This window comes from Chenopodium quinoa, unplaced genomic scaffold (genome assembly GCF_001683475.1).
Source record: "Chenopodium quinoa cultivar QQ74 unplaced genomic scaffold, ASM168347v1, whole genome shotgun sequence".
Lineage (NCBI taxonomy): Eukaryota > Viridiplantae > Streptophyta > Magnoliopsida > Caryophyllales > Amaranthaceae > Chenopodium > Chenopodium quinoa.
This window is the reverse complement of record NW_018744537.1, coordinates 3,154,376-3,170,101: the sequence shown is the minus strand read 5'-3', so window position 1 is coordinate 3,170,101 and position 15,726 is coordinate 3,154,376. Positions and strand designations below refer to the sequence as shown.

General features: G+C 34.5%; 2 protein-coding genes across 2 annotated transcripts; both read left to right on the top strand.

The window, feature by feature from the left end:
• Nucleotides 1-1,184: 1,184 nt before the first annotated feature.
• LOC110698682 lies at nt 1,185-7,768 on the top strand. The gene is made up of 10 exons (XM_021876183.1): nt 1,185-1,474; nt 2,032-2,157; nt 2,447-2,534; nt 3,699-3,784; nt 3,870-4,076; nt 5,575-5,699; nt 6,794-6,952; nt 7,046-7,126; nt 7,204-7,258; nt 7,342-7,768. Exons 1-10 carry the CDS (start codon nt 1,364-1,366, stop codon nt 7,534-7,536), a joined length of 1,233 nt encoding a protein of 410 aa, XP_021731875.1. The 5' UTR covers nt 1,185-1,363; the 3' UTR covers nt 7,537-7,768.
• Nucleotides 7,769-8,457: 689 nt separating this feature from the next.
• Nucleotides 8,458-15,407, top strand: LOC110698681 (biotin carboxyl carrier protein of acetyl-CoA carboxylase-like). The gene is made up of 9 exons (XM_021876182.1): nt 8,458-8,709; nt 10,596-10,793; nt 11,827-11,915; nt 12,600-12,659; nt 13,770-14,009; nt 14,085-14,147; nt 14,639-14,707; nt 14,906-14,951; nt 15,068-15,407. The coding sequence occupies exons 1-9, from the start codon at nt 8,700-8,702 to the stop codon at nt 15,145-15,147; spliced, it is 855 nt and encodes a 284-aa protein (XP_021731874.1). The 5' UTR covers nt 8,458-8,699; the 3' UTR covers nt 15,148-15,407.
• Nucleotides 15,408-15,726: the final 319 nt, after the last annotated feature.

Sequence of the window (15,726 nt, the reverse complement as noted above, 5' to 3'; positions counted from 1 at the left end):
GTATTTATATGTAAGGTAGCATTTAATTTTTGTATGGCTCTTTTGAGTTCATTTATTCTATTTAGGGTCTGTTTGACATTATTTTCACTTTTTTGTTGTCACGAAGTACTCCATAATTTTAAAAAAATAAAAAATACTTGAACATGTATTTTATTTAAGATCGGTGTCATGATTTTTAAGGACAAGAAACATAAATCTTAACCAACCTCTTCATAATCATTCCCATTATCCAATCTTATTGATAGATGTCTCTTAACCATATGTTCATATTCTTCGACGGTTTGGTACGTAACTTAGGAGCAGCAAGAGTCATGATAGTAGTGGAACATTCATCAAGTCATCTAGGTTCAAACTCGACAGCACCAAAGTATTCAACTATTCATAGCAAAAGCTATATAACTCTTTATAAAGGAATCTAACTAACTTTTTAATTTAGCATTCAAAACATTGAAATTGAAGGTGATAATCTATTAGTCATTAGTTGAATAAAAGGTAGTTGGGAAGTGCAGCATATTATCGAAGACTTTTGTTACCTCCTTACTCGGTTTCGCAATTGAAGAATCTAGGTAATCCAGCACATCTAATGAGAGGTAAATTGTGCAACAGATTGGATAGTTTATGTAGGTCATTTACTATCTTTATTGTAAATATTGATGTTTGTAATAACTCTAGTTTGTATACTATTTTTTTTTTCCTGATATAATTTGTTAAATATTATGCACTTTATCATTTAAAGGTGATAGAAATGTGTTACCAAACATAGCATTTATCTCCTTATTTGCATCTATTCAATAACATATTTGTATCTATGATAAACCTAGGTTTTTATAGTCAATGACACGTTTTTCCTTTTAGAAAACAGTCTATGACTAGTATTATTTTAATTTATTCAATGACACACTTTTTCTTCTAGAAATCCGTTTATTACAAGTATTTTGAATTACTCGTATATTTTTTCTTGTCTCAACCATTACATTTTTTTTTTGATTCTCTTTTTTTTTTAGTATTATTTATCACATTCTAATCTACAAGTTATACTTAATTTTCTATACAAGTATCTTTTATATAATTCTCCTAAAATTTTACGCGAAAGATAGCATGTCACTTAAAAACTAATGGATTATATGATTTATATCCAATTAAAAACTAAGGGATTATTACGAAAATGTCACTTGATTTGCACCTTTGTATATCATTTTATCAAGGAGATTAATAGACATTTCTCCTCAATTCTAACGAGATAGTTACCCTCTTGACCTGGAGAACTGCAGTAACGTTGCGCCTGCACTCCTCTCTTTCTATTCCACAAATTACAAAAATTTTCATTCTTCTGTTTTTCGAAGATTTGAGGGAGAAGGATAAGATGTCACTAACAAATGTAAAAATGTCGGAGGAAGTGTGGTTAACTTGCGTCACCCACGCATTTTCAACCGAAACTGAAGAGATCATGGGTCTTCTTCTGGGAGACATTGAGGTTTAGTCTCTCTCTTTTGACTATTTCTGTAATTTTTGTCAAGATTTGGTTAATGGGTATTTGAATTTTGGTTAATTTAAGGTTTATTTTCTCTGTTTTTGATGAAATTTATGTGCTTTCAATCTTTGGGCGTTTTTTTGTTCATGTGTTTCCTTAATTTTGTCAATTTCATTTTAATTTGTTTATCTGATGTTAATCAATAAGCATGATGAAAGATGTAATTTTGGTCTGAATTAAAGGAATAAAAGGTTGAATCTTTGTTGCTTTTTTCAATGTGTATGTAATAATTGGGTTTAGGGCTTGAAATTTGTTGAATTTTGGGTGTAAGTTAGGTTAGGGTGGGTTCTTACACTCATTAATTATTTGGGGCTTTCCATTCATCATCAATAAGTCAGAATTGGTTGTTTAATTTGGGCAGAAAATGGAATTAGTGAGAGAGTAATTTGAAAAGAAAGTTAAAAAGGTGGCAAAATTTCCCTTTTGGTTAAATACTCGCCTCATCCGTTGTTGTCAGTTTTCAGTATACTGATGCCATGATGGTAACTTAACACTTTCAGTGCTCAAGAGGTGGAAATACAACAGCTTTGATATGGGGCGCAGCACCGCAGACTCGGTCTGATAGGAGGAAGGACAGAGTGGAGACTAATCCTGAACAGTTGGCTGCCGCATCAGCCATGGCAGAAATATCCTTTGTTTTAGTTCAGCTAATTTCTGTAAATTCCTTTACTTTGTGTGGGGCTGTGAGTGATGGAGGAAGTTTCTTGTCATAAATTTGGTAGGTTAGGCAAAGTTGATTGGATTTTAAAGATTGCAAAAGTAACGAATGGGAAATGAGTGCATTTAAAGGATATAAACCTACAGCTACCTGTGTAATCTTGTAAACAACTACACATGAGTGAACTTTGAAGTTTCAGATGATTGAAAAATGTGCATGGAATTTTTGGACGATTTGTGTAATTAACTAAATAGCACAGAATGAGCACTTTAACTGGAAGACGAACAAGAGTGATCGGATGGTATCATTCTCATCCTCATATAACTGTACTTCCATCGCATGTTGGTAAGTATGGAATTGTGACAATTGTTACTTTCATTGTTGCTTATGGCCATAAGGGGCAGGAGTCAACCAATTCATTTTGCAAGAGCTGTATGTTTTAACTCGACTCCTTGTCTATAGCTCTATACAAATTAGTGGTTTTTGGTTGCACACAATCTAGTTGTGGGACGTTTATTAGGTATTGGTTATACATATATTTTGCATATCCAACAAAATCATATGAATAAAAACTTAAAATTTATAGACATGTCATTTCATTCAATTTTCCTTACAAGAATGCAAGCCAATCCACAGTTATAAGCTCCTCAACAAATGAATTACTTGGCTGGACTATAATTTTATAGGTATATATCTTCAAAATTCAGAGTAGTTAGCGGGAGCAGTTGCCTGATCGCATAGGAGTATAATAAGAGCCGGGTTGATGAGAGAGCACAGGAGTATAATATGAGCAGGGTCGATGTAAGAAAGAGAGAGAGAGACAAATCTTATTGACAGTCTAGACTTAATTCTGAATAAAGATGTTTCAATTCCTATTTTCTTATTTTCTTTGGTACTGTCCTGAGATTTTAAATACCAACCTGAAATTCAATTTTCCCCCCCTACCTCTTCAGTTTAAATTACCACTGAAAACCACTCTATGTGTAAATCCTGCCTGAAATGGGTCTGTGACATTAAAGCTAATTAGTTATCTCTTCAATACCATTTTAGGCTAATATCTAATTAAGTGTATTTACTTGTCACTCTCAATCTTGTTGAGCAATGTATTTCTTATTCTCTGCATGCATTTTTATATCTCAATGTAATTGAAAATTTATTTTTTATCTGCTTTGGAATGCGGATTTTGGATTCTATTGATGCTTTAGGCTTTGCCTCTGGTAATGAATTGCTTAGTCTAATGCTGTTGTGGCTGAGATGATAAAATTTGTTTGATCGAATAATTATTTACATTCAAATGCACACATGTGACACATATGCAATGTACGTATATGTATGTAAGTTATTTGTTTTTCAGAAAGGTGCAGTTGTTTGGCTAATCTCCGCTGCATTTGATGGCTGAATTCTAGTAATTCAGATTCCAAACCGAAGTATATGTTGTGCTCTAAGATTGGATAAATTCTGTGTTTGTCTTACTTTGCCTCTTTAATTGAGATTGAATACTCTCTGCAGATGTGCGTACTCAGGCAATGTATCAGCTTTTAGATTCAGGATTCATCGGGCTTATATTTTCATGTTTTAATGAAGATGCTTTTAAGGTTTGTGTCATTAATAAATTAAATTTAAACCCTTTTTCTTGCACTTCTGTTGGAGGATTTGTGAATTTTGTTGGCCAATATTCAGGTTGGAAGAATTCAAGCCATTGCATTCCAGTCCTTGGATGGGAAGCAGAGTTACAATTCAAGGCCTATCACTATATCTCCTGTACAGAAAAATAATATTATAGATGTTGAATCATCGTTGAGTTCTGATGATGCGTCAAGGTTAGGCTCTGGAAAGGGTGAAAAACCCGAACAGGACACAGGTGATTCAAGAACTGCTGCAACTAAGGTTAGACACAGAGTTGGGTGTGTTCATTCAAACGTGATGCCTTAGTGAATGACTTGCAATGAAAATGACACATAGATGCTGTCATAAGTGATGTTAAGGCATAATCTATGCTGGGCTTTGCACTATCCCCTTAATGGATGCTATGGGCAAGCTTATCTGTTGTTATGCACTACAATTACAAGTGTGCTGTAGTTTTCTTTTTTCAACTGTCAATCACTGATAGATTAGTCTCCAGGCCTCCAGGGCTTCATTATTTTGGTTGTTATGAGATCTTGATCACAAGTGGATTATATATATCCCCTGTATATAACTTAACGGCTTTAACGCGTAATCTTTCATTTGTTCATAGTCCATTTCCTTGATTTCTTACATGTAGCTTTTTATTACCCTTGAATTAGTGACAAATGTTTTTTTTCTTCTTTTTCTGATATGTATCTATGGTACACCTTTTTGATGTGAATGACCTTTGATTTTGGAAGGATTACCTTGTGAGCTTATTCTAAGATGAAGGATATATGAAAGTGCAAAGAAATTGGTTTTACATGAATGCTAATAGTAGTTAATGCTGGTGCTTGTGTCAGTAAAACATATAAGTTTACTCTCAAATCTATTTTGATTATGTATTTTCCTCGTGTATATGTCCTGTCACTTGACTGAATGTGTGTATCAGGAAGTCAACTAGATGCTTCTTCTGTAATTAGGAAATTTTTATGCTCCTCTTTCAGTGGGTGTTGTTCTAAAGTTTTTTAACTAGCTGAAATTTCAATCCCCCTCCACCTCTATGGAGTATTAATATTTTAAGAGTTCTATGTGACTTGCATTTAGAAATTCTGCACTTATTACATGTGGAAGTAGCACCTTTTAGAGTAAAAGAGGTTTCAGTTTGCCATGTGTGACAGTGAATATATAATGACTAGCTGGGCTTGATTTGGCAAAATTGACAGTTGAAACTTTCTAAAGAAGAATTTACGAGGGCACCTATAAAGGCTATAATATGTAGCTTATGATACTTCTTAACAGTGGTTTCTGAGGAATAGTTTAACCTTGAATCACAGACATTAAAGTAATCGACACTCAATTGTGGTGTTTGTGCTTCCATCTCCATGAGATGAGTGTTTTTCTTTCTCTTTATGACTTGAGCGCTTAAGAAGATATTCCCTCATCTAGTGTGTAACATGTCAGAGGACCTTTTTTGAGAATTTTTTTTTGTCTTGATTCTACTTAATAGCATGAACTCCTTTGTGCAAACCTGTGTGGTGATCTTTATCAATTATCTTAAAATCCAGATGAGTTGGAACCAGAATAAGGATAAATAGGTCTCAAAAGGAACAGCAATCTAATAAATTTTTTGTTGGGGGTAGGTATAAGGGTAATTTTCTTGTTTTTATTATGCTTCTTTTGCTATATCTAAACACCCTGTTTGTCTACCTTTGAATGCTTAATGTTAAAAAGTTTAAATTGTAGGCAGCTTCTTTATCCATTTATATGGCAATTTCAGGGCTCTGATAGAATAGGAGGGAAGTTTCACCCTGACAGCGCTGGTAATGCTTTTGGTGACATTGATCCCATGGATATGTCTGATGGCATGCAAGAAGCAATGCATCGCTCTCATTTGGAAATGAGGTATATATGAGTACGTGCTCATCCTTTCTCTAGTGTTTGTATCTCACATTCTACAATACCAATTCTCTATATTGCGCTGGCACCATTGTAAAAGGAATTATTTTCCCAGAGCAGTAGTGTGGTATGCATCTTTTTCTATTACGCTATTATGCTTTGCAGACATGCAGTATTTGGTTTTCAGTTGCCTATCAATTGATTCTGTATCTGAAAGACTTTTTCTAGTATTATTGTAGCTAGGGAAATGGGAGGTGTTTGCGCTGTCCATACAAAGGGCGTAGAGGGCTGGCAATGGTAGGAGATGAAGGGGGGAATTGGGGGGGGGGGGGGGGAGGGTAAAGCAAGGAATTTTGTTGTTGTGATGCTAGTGTGCTGGTGTAAAGTCTGTGACTGAGAAAGGTGAATCTTTTGTAGCAATTTGCAGTTGGCATTTTTGGGTGTGTTAGCAACTCTGGTGGGTGAATGAGAATTTGGTGTTTAGAGTCAATTTTTCAGTTTCAAATACCGACATGATTTGTTGTAAAAGTTTGTTTTTCAAATCAATATATTATGTCATTCTTTTGACTGCTATGTCTGTTGTCATGGCTTGTTGAGCTTTACCATACATCTTTTATTTATTACTTCGTATTTTTTAAGAGTATGATGAGATTAAGCACGCCTAGCAGCTTTGTAAAATTTGCCAACCTGTGTGTAGAGAAACTTTAAGGAAACATTATTGCTTATTCTGTTTATATTTTGAAAGAAAAACTTTCTTTACATTTATTCTAAGAATTTGACAACTTTTGGGGACCTCTGGAATTTTATATAATGGCAATTTTTAGGTGGAGAGTGCATGTGGTTTTGAAGTTTCTGCAGCTAGTCGATATTGTTCATATTGGGGAAAATTAAGGTTGGGGATTGAATGGTATTCTAGCAAGTTTTGTTGTATTGATTGCAAAACTGTATTGAGAAGCCCTCTTTAACATTTATAGTTATTTCTTAGTTAGAAATGGGGAGTTGGTATTTTCATGTGAACAATTGTGTCAGGTTTTAGGTTGTACAAGCTAGTAGGCTATTACTTAATGTTTCTAAAGTTATTTTTCTTGCTTGCGTTGTAGTGGAGCAGAGTATATCAGGAAAGAAATCCCTCTTGACGTTCTTCCTGCATCTTCCCTTCTCAAGCTAGATTCACCTTTGGCCTCCTTTACGGATTTGCAGCGTGTGTTGTATGAAGAGGAGAAGGCTGCTTATAACCAAGCAATATCCCAGAATATCAGGTAAACTGCTGATGGCTTCTTTTTTCTTTCCTTCTTACAGAGTATTACTAAAGTTTCTCTAAAGTTTGTTATTTTAAAAAAATTTCTATAAAGGGATGGCAAGTTGCATCCGCTTACTTTCATCCATCATACATCAACATATCAAGCTTCAATGTGCAAGTTAATGGAATACTGGTGAGTAAGCTGATTTTCAGGAGTAACTTTATTCTGGTGCTACATTTTTCATACTCACTTGATACTATATATTGTAGTCTTACTCCTGCTATTGAGGCTCTTGAAGATCATCTCCGAGAAAATGAACTTCGGGTAATAGTCTTTCTGTCCTCACTGTCCTCTTCATCCTTTGCTCTCCCTTACATGAAACTAATAGTGAAGCTTTGCCCATGAAGTTAGGAATGTTGACTGAAGAAGCAAAAGTTCTGGAGGCCGAAGCCTCCAGAGGGACTGAGGGCACAGTAGGATCTCCTCTTCGGGTTGATGGATATCGAGGCAGTCCTGCTCGTGCTCATAGTTTTGGTGAATCTATGAATGCAAGAAGTCCTGCTCCTGCTAGTCCAAGTAGCAGGAGTAGAAAGGGTTTTTGAAAATTCAACAGTAGAAAAGGTTGCTGAGTTTTTGGAGATGATGCTTGGTCAAGAAAGGTTTTTGGGTTGGAGGATGAATGCGTAATTTCGCTATCATACTTCCCCATTTTGGTGACGTGCAACTTATTGAAGCAATGCGCTGTAGCAAGGTTGTGTTATATAGATAGTGTCTTGTAAATGTTTATGAATCAAGCAATGAATGCAATTGGTTTTTTTTTTGGGAATTGTTTAATGGAGTGGAGTCCTGTTCTTTTGGACTTATTTTTTCATAATTTCAGTTTAATTCAGTTCAACTCTATTAAGACCGGTTTCATTTAGCTCAACTTAGGTCCATTCATTCTGGATGCTTCAGATTGCCAAGTCCAAAACTCCTAACATATGGTTAATTTGCGATTAGAAATTAGAAATCTGAAAACTAGGTCGGTCCACACGAATAAAATTGTAAAGTGAGAGAAATCAAATACAAAGTATTCTACAATACGAGTAAGTCTTTTAACATTATGTCCTTAGTATATAATTTAAAATCTCATTTCTAGAGAGTTGGAGGATATAGGATGTTTGTTGTTGGAGGAAAACACTTTAGTTTACTCTCTGAGCCGGGATCAAATTCTCTTATTATCATAGTGTTGTATCGAATTATATTGCCACAATTGGATTTACTAAGTAAATGTATTTTTATACGTTTATTACAAAAAGTAATATCTATTGCATGAGATTGTTAGGATAACATCTGCTAAACCTTAGGACTAACAATTTTAAATTATCATATCAATAACTTTAACTAGTATACAAACAAAAAGTTACTCTGTATTATAGAATCAGGCAAATATCAATATCCATAATCACCTACCAACATACTCGTATAATAAAATTTGCCATTTTAATATATGCTACGTACTTGTTTTAAATGAATAATTATTAAAAAAAAAAAAAAAATCAGGTGAACTAATTCCAACAGATTTGCTTGTTTTGGGTTTGTACTGTTGTACATACTCCGTACTTGACAGGTCGAAAAAGTAAATACAGGTTTTCAGTCACAGCAAATTAATTCCATAAAAAACGGTTAAACCTGAGCTCTGCAGTTTTTGGGTTTCATGCGCTTTCACTCTCTCCACCAGTTTCTCTTTCCTACTTTCTCTATCTAACAACTTCGAACCACTGCCATGGCTGCCAGTAAGTCCCTCTTTCTCTCTCCTCTTTTTATCAAACCCTTCAATTTTAATCAAAGTTTGCATCTTTCTGCTGTGATGATCATTTTCCCTTGTATTTATATGTCATTGTCTTGTTATGGTTGTTGATTTTGCTCTTATTTTTATTGGAATTTGGTTTTTGGGTTCTGTTGAATAATGCTTATAAATTAGTGGGTGAATTAGATTGAATTTTATCACACCCTATAAATTTGATATATTGTATTTTTATTTATATTGCATGATTTTTGTTGCTGTATTGTTTGCATCGAAATTGTGTTCACATCGAGTGAATAAAATTGTTTCTTGAAAATTATTCAATTGAATTTGATAAGTTCTATCGTGCTGTTAGAATTGGAACCGAAAGCCGGAATCGAAATGCCTGAACATATTAAATGTTACTGTAGTTTAGTTACTTAAATATTGGTCTTATACTATTTTGCCTCATGTAGGGATTGCAACTTGTTTTAGGCTGAGTATCGCGATTAGTAGATTGGCATTGATAATTAATTTCATAAATTGTTTGTTGATTCTATTAGCCGAGTTCGTTGGATGTTTGCATTAGTTTTTAGTATGGAAATCTTTGAGAAAAAATTAAATCAATAGATATTAGTTTTTAGCTGCTTGGTTATGTGAAAAATTAAAATGACATGAAGGTTATATACCGAATTTCTAATCTTCTGTTGTGTAAATGCATGTCTTATTAGTTCTTTCTTGGAGAATTAGAGTAATTAATCCAAATTCTCTTCTAATCAGCTAATAATCACCCCCCCCCCCCCCTTCTTATTTTTCTCATGAAACACGTCTTTACCAGAATAGGCCTTGATTAAACTTGTCCTTCTCGAAGAGAATATGTGATATGATACTTATCAATATGAAATGTAGTAATTCTCTGTAATCATGGGCTGGGCATTTGGCTGTTTCTTTGTAACATCTCATAATATTGGTGATTCAAATTTATGTGTTTGTAAGGCTTTCTGTGATGATTCTGAGAGACAAATATGCTTAGAGCTAGATGCTTGTATTCTCGTGTCCCTGTTTTCGATATTATTGACATAATTTTGTGCTTCTCTATTGTAATTTATAATGAACTAACTGATTATTTAGGTATAATCATGATATTGTTCTCACTTCAGTAAGTTTCATGTGGGGGATGATGTACATTAGTATTTAATACGTGCCCTGCTACTTACCTGGCAAGTAGCGACTGAACCATACAATTAATCTGACCTGAACCTGACCTGTTGACCCAAATTGCCACCCCTATACAACAAGGCATATTTTTGTAAATATTGTAGTTTAATTGTAAGATTAATAAGAAAGCTTGAGGCTTTTTGATTGAAACTAGCAAAAGGTTACAAGGATAAATATAGCTTTAGGCTATAACTCTCAATGGTAGCTTGAGGCTACTAATCTCACATTCAAAATATCACTCAATTTCTGCCTCCCTTACTACTGCTACTACCTTCCTTTATATACTCAAGCAACTACAATTCCCTAGCATTAATTAGAAATTGTCCTACTACAAAATAACAAAAGAGAATCAGTTTGCAGGCTTCATGTTGCCTCCTCTCCTATTGGAATGTTAATTGCATTTGTCTCTTAGTGCATAGCTGTCCCTTCCTTTTTCTGAGTCTACAAATTGTCTCACATTGTTGGTTCATCACAATTTTTAAACAGGTAGCATTGAAACTCGATAAATAGTTTATTTGTAGTTTTGGCTTGCTACTGTTCCATCACCTCTTATTCCCAGTGAAGATGAAACCTTGTCTTTCCATTATCCTATGGAAGTCAGTATGTGTTTGGAATCGTTGGATAACAATCCTATTATAAGCTCATCAAATCACAAATTTATCTTTTGCCTGATTTCAGGTAGCTTAGGTATTTCAAAAACACAAATTTTGAGCTCGAAGCTTAAATATAGGAGCAGCTTATCTTTGACATCCTTCCCATGTGTTATTCAAGCTGGAAGTAGGCCAAAGTCATGGAAGCATTCAGGTTTAAAAATGTCACAAACTTCACATAAAGAATTAATTATATGCCGTGCTCAAGCATCATTGACCACTGAAAGTAAGTGATAACAGAATCCTTTTTATCCTATGTTACTCGTTCTTTAATTTTGCTACTATTACAGGCTTGCAGCTAATGCTACAGTTGTAACTTATAATCATATTATCATTGCTGTTGCAATGCATGTGTAGTCCGAAACAGCTTTTCTCCCTGGACTTATTTTCATTTGTCTTCTGGTATTGTTTATTTATTCTTGGTCTAATAATTCTGGAACTGAGATAAAGATGTAGTAATAGCATCGTGTGTAGGCTGCTGTAGGCTAGTAGGCCCTTCTCCAATTCCTCATATGTCAACTTCTTGATGCTTGATACCTCAAACAAGTCTATGAGTAAAATTTTTTGCACAAAATTTTTTGGAAATATATAAATATCATGCAAAAGAAGATATAGAATAGTGTCTTACTGTCTTATGATTTTTTGAGAGGAAAGGAACGGTAAAGTCAAATGTTTGACTGTATGATTTACTGCAGATTTTCTTTGTATATGGAAAGGGTAACCTGTGTTTCTTACAGTATAATTACAGAAATTTCAAAGGTGGTAATGGTGTGGACAGGTACCATAACCTCAATGGCACTATGTTAAGTTTGAAAACATGTTCACCATGAACAAAACCCAAAACATAAGAAAATCCAAAACTTTAGTTGCAGCATTTGGAGTTTTCTTAAATAACAAGAGACCTAGTGTAAAATTGTGGGCTATGTTACATTAGTATTAATTGTAAACTATTTTTTCCATGAGGAGTTTGTTGATTAGAAAATTAATTTGACAAGATATATCAATTGAAGGGTGCTAATTTGTTTGATGCTGATAGTCTCAAATTCTCATGTTATATGAACCAGTTAAGTTTGATTTCTTCAGAAAAAGAAAGTAATTATTAGAAAACCTTTTTGTCTGTCTGTCTAGATATCTAACCTGCATTTGCTGGGAAGAATAAAACTATGAAAGAGAAAAGGAAATACTATGGATTCTCCTTATAGGTATCCTTTTCACCGTACCTGCATGTTGTTCACACTGTCATATGAATGTTCATACAGGTGAGCCAGCTACTTCAACATTAGAAAAGGGAGAAGAGCAAAGTAACCTTTCTGGTCCGGTTAGCCAGCTTATTCCAGATTCAGACAAGGTTATATTCGTTTCTAAGTCTTATTAAGTTTAACTAAATGCTTTATCATTTATTGTTCCGAAATGGTGGATTCAGCTCAATGCCTTCTTACTAATTTTTGGTGGTAGAACTTTCATGCCTTGATGTATGGCTTTTGGTCCATTTTGTAATATTTTGGAACTTGATATATATACATTCAGAGAGGGAAGTCCCACATGGACATTGCATCGGTTTCTTGATTCTGTGAATCATTCACATGATTCTTATCTGTTTAAAATAAATGCATTCTGTCAGAGTACTTGTCACACCTTTCAAGTCTGTAATTAATGTGAATTATTTTATATGATGTTTCAGAGGCTGAACAAAATTAGACTGTTAATAATGTTTGTGAGATACAGTTTGATATTCTTTTACCTGGTACCCTATATTAAAATTTGTTGGGTATTCTATATATTGTATTCTGAGTATTATGGGATTTGGTATAGACAAGCTAGCAAAATAATCATATTATTTTATAATCATTTTATGGTTATTGAGAAATTAATTTTCCTTGATTAATTTCCATCTCTGCGTTTTCTGTTTTTACCTTCTAAATCCCCTTTCTGACCTGTGCTCTTCTTTCTTACCCTCCTTTTCTATCTGAGCCTTATATATCCGTTGATTATAAGTTCAGTTAAATTTGATGCTTTTCCCCCCTCTATTTAGGTGAAATTACTGCTGACAGAAATATGCGATACAACATCAATTGCAGAATTTGAACTGAAAGTAAGTTTCCTTTGTTCCTTTATATTTTAATTTACCTTTCTCATATTGATAAGAAATAGGATAATATGGAATCACATTGCTCTTTGGACCATGGATAGTTGGTACATGGAAATACAATTTTATTCGTTAGTTATGATTCCAATAATGCTGGATTTGAAATATTTTTTTTGATGGCGAAGCATGATACTTTTAGATATCTTCTATTCTATCATAAAAGTACTGCAAGATGAATTTAATTCTAATTCCTAAAATTAATTTGTGCTTATCAGTAGAGTTAATACATTTTCTTTGAAGTGTATCCTGTAGGGTTAAGCCTATCTTTGGTTTAACCTTGGATACATGTTGGGTGCTGGTAGTGTACAGTTGTTTGGGCACTGGTAGTGTACAATTGTTTTTGCGGTTACTCGTGTGTAGAATATCTTGAAAACTCAGCTCATCATGAATGTTGAAAATCTCAATTTCGAGCTGTAGCAACTTCATACCAATTTTCCGTTTAGCTGGCAAACCTGGCATTTTCAAACAACAAATTATTGAAAAAAATATTGCTTGATTCAATTATGGTTATCTCAGAATTAAATGAAGATTTGAAAGTTTCAGAGGCCATAATTATGCTACCTTAAGCCATCTGGATTAATGAAGGCTTTCAATCCCACACTATAGCTCCATTAATTTGGTCATTGGCATGCTGTGACCAACTTCAGTGACAACATCAAGTGTTGCTGGACTTAAGTTGTGGAGTCTCATTTTAGATTGCAACACTTTTTGGAATGGATCCAGGATTCTTTATCACAGATAGTGATGAGATATCTGTTGATGCTTAAATATTTTCAAGGGATGGGATACAATTTAAGCTTAATAGTAATTGGAGTTGCATGTTCAATTTACAACATACTTGATTACTTTTTTTGCAATCTTCTTTAAGCTGTTCGAGGCCTCATTTGGCAGTACGTGGAATATTTGTAAATGTTGTTAGTATCTATAAAAATATAAGTATTAGTTTACACTAGGATATTTACAAATATTTTTAATAATTGTATTTTGGGTCAAGTTTTTGTGTAAACGCAAATCATCTTCACATTTCTTATAGCTTTAACGTTCTTGCAAGATTAGCTTAATGGTTTTCACCTCCATGTAACGAGGGAGTTGTCTAAGGCTGTTGACCCTCCACCTCTGCCTCCATCTGGTTCAGCTTCAATGAGTTCAAACACAGCAGTAGAGGCACCTTCTTTGAATGGTCCAGTCTCGCCATCGTCACTAGCCATCACCAAGGCTGAGCCTCTAGACATTGTTGCTGACACCTTGCTTGAGAGAGCGGCAAATGAAGGATTGGTAATAATTCAATCTCCAAAGGTAAGAATCCTCATATATATTGTCTCTAGTTTAAAGATATTTAGTGTAGCAATTGTAAAGCCATTGATGATGCAGGTAGGGTTTTTCCGGAGATCTCGAACCATAAAAGGAAAGCGTGCACCTCCAGCTTGCAAAGAGGTAGATTATTTCACCCCTTGCCGAATCCACTCTTAATTCTTGTGATTGTCCCTTTTTTGTGGAGCCTCTTTGGTTTTGTTAGAAAGGGAGAAGGGACATGGAGGTTTCCATTTAGGTGCTATCTTATGCTGTTACTCCTACATTCCTGCTATGAGGCCAAGTTTTCATCTTTTTAATGTTTGTCAAAGGGAAGAGGGGTATTTGATGTTTACAGTATGTCGTGGATGGTCTTAATGTCTTATGCTGACATCAGTTACCAAGTTATTCATCGTGTACTCATGTCATGTGTTGGTTCTATATTTATACTCTATAATTTGCTGTTTCCCTGAGGTTGCTTGATTTGATTTTTGGAGAGCAATAGAAGGAATGATTTTTCAGAACTTGAAAGTTTATGAAAGTTCACATAAATGCTCAAGACATATCTTTGTTATCAGCTTAACACTCTCTAATCTGCTATAAGAGTTTCTAACATTTATTTTTGACATAAACAGAAGCAGGTCGTTAAGGAGGGGCAAGTGATTTGTTACATTGAGCAGCTAGGTGGCGAGATACCAGTTGAGGTATTTGATTTACTCTTCAGAATATGCTGTTATTTATTTACTTCTGTTTTTTTTGTACTTCGTATGATTTATCGAAGATGATTGATTTCTCTTAGCAAATTGTGAATGCTCAGTGTTCGTATATTCTGGCTATTAGCAAATTTTGTGCACTTAGGAAAGCAACATCTAATTCCTCCAATTTAATCATTCCAATTGCAGTCAGATATATCTGGTGAAGTCACAAAGATCCTATGCAAGGATGGCGGTACGCTCATTAAAATTTTCTGCTATGCCTTGATGATTGAGAATTAAAGTGTTTTTTTTTTTTTTTTTTCTCAGTATTATTTCCTTTTGCTCCTGCTAATCTTAGTTTTTCAACAGAACCTGTGGGATATGGTGATGCTATAATCGCGATCCTCCCATCTTTTCCTGGGATAAAGAAGCTACAACTGGAAGGATAACACACCTTATTTCTATCCGTTGGTTGAAACAGGAGCACAAGCATTGATGCCTCAAAATCTGTTTGCTTTGCCTCCAGGAAACCAATGTTTAACTTTTATTTTAATATAATTATTTTACAGGGTTATTGGATTTTCCAGTAGTATTTCCAGCCCATTTTGGTTGGGATTGCATAAAGCTGTTTATCCTATTCACCTTCTGTAATTATACTCTCCATTTTTCCCCAAACTAGATATTTTTTGGAACTATTTCCCGTGGACAACAGACTCTGCTGGACTCAGCTCTAAGTTTAACTGGATTCCGCTAGTCCTCAACTGAAAACAGACAACACGAAAGTTGCAAGCGCTCATCATGTTATTTACACTTGCGAGCACAGAGAACACGAAAGGTGCGAGCTCTCATTTTGTTATTTGACACTTACGAACATACAGAAAACATGAAAGTTGCAAGCTCCCATTATGTTATTTATACTAGCAAGCATACTGACAACATAAAGTTGGGGAATGATGGACCGCTACCCGGTATGGACCACCTTGCCCAATACCAAGTGATGTAAGTTTTTTTTTTTTTTTTTTTGGTTT

Coding starts and splice junctions, on each gene's coding strand:
- LOC110698682 (XM_021876183.1), top strand. CDS start 1,364: ATGTCACTAACAAATGTAAAAATGTCGGAGGAAGTGTGGTTAACTTGC. Junction 2,535..3,698: donor TGTACTTCCATCGCATGTTG/GTAAGTATGGAA, acceptor TACTCTCTGCAG/ATGTGCGTACTCAGGCAATG. Junction 7,127..7,203: donor TGCAAGTTAATGGAATACTG/GTGAGTAAGCTG, acceptor TATATATTGTAG/TCTTACTCCTGCTATTGAGG.
- LOC110698681 (XM_021876182.1), top strand. Junction 14,010..14,084: donor TAATAATTCAATCTCCAAAG/GTAAGAATCCTC, acceptor TTGATGATGCAG/GTAGGGTTTTTCCGGAGATC. Junction 14,148..14,638: donor CACCTCCAGCTTGCAAAGAG/GTAGATTATTTC, acceptor TGACATAAACAG/AAGCAGGTCGTTAAGGAGGG.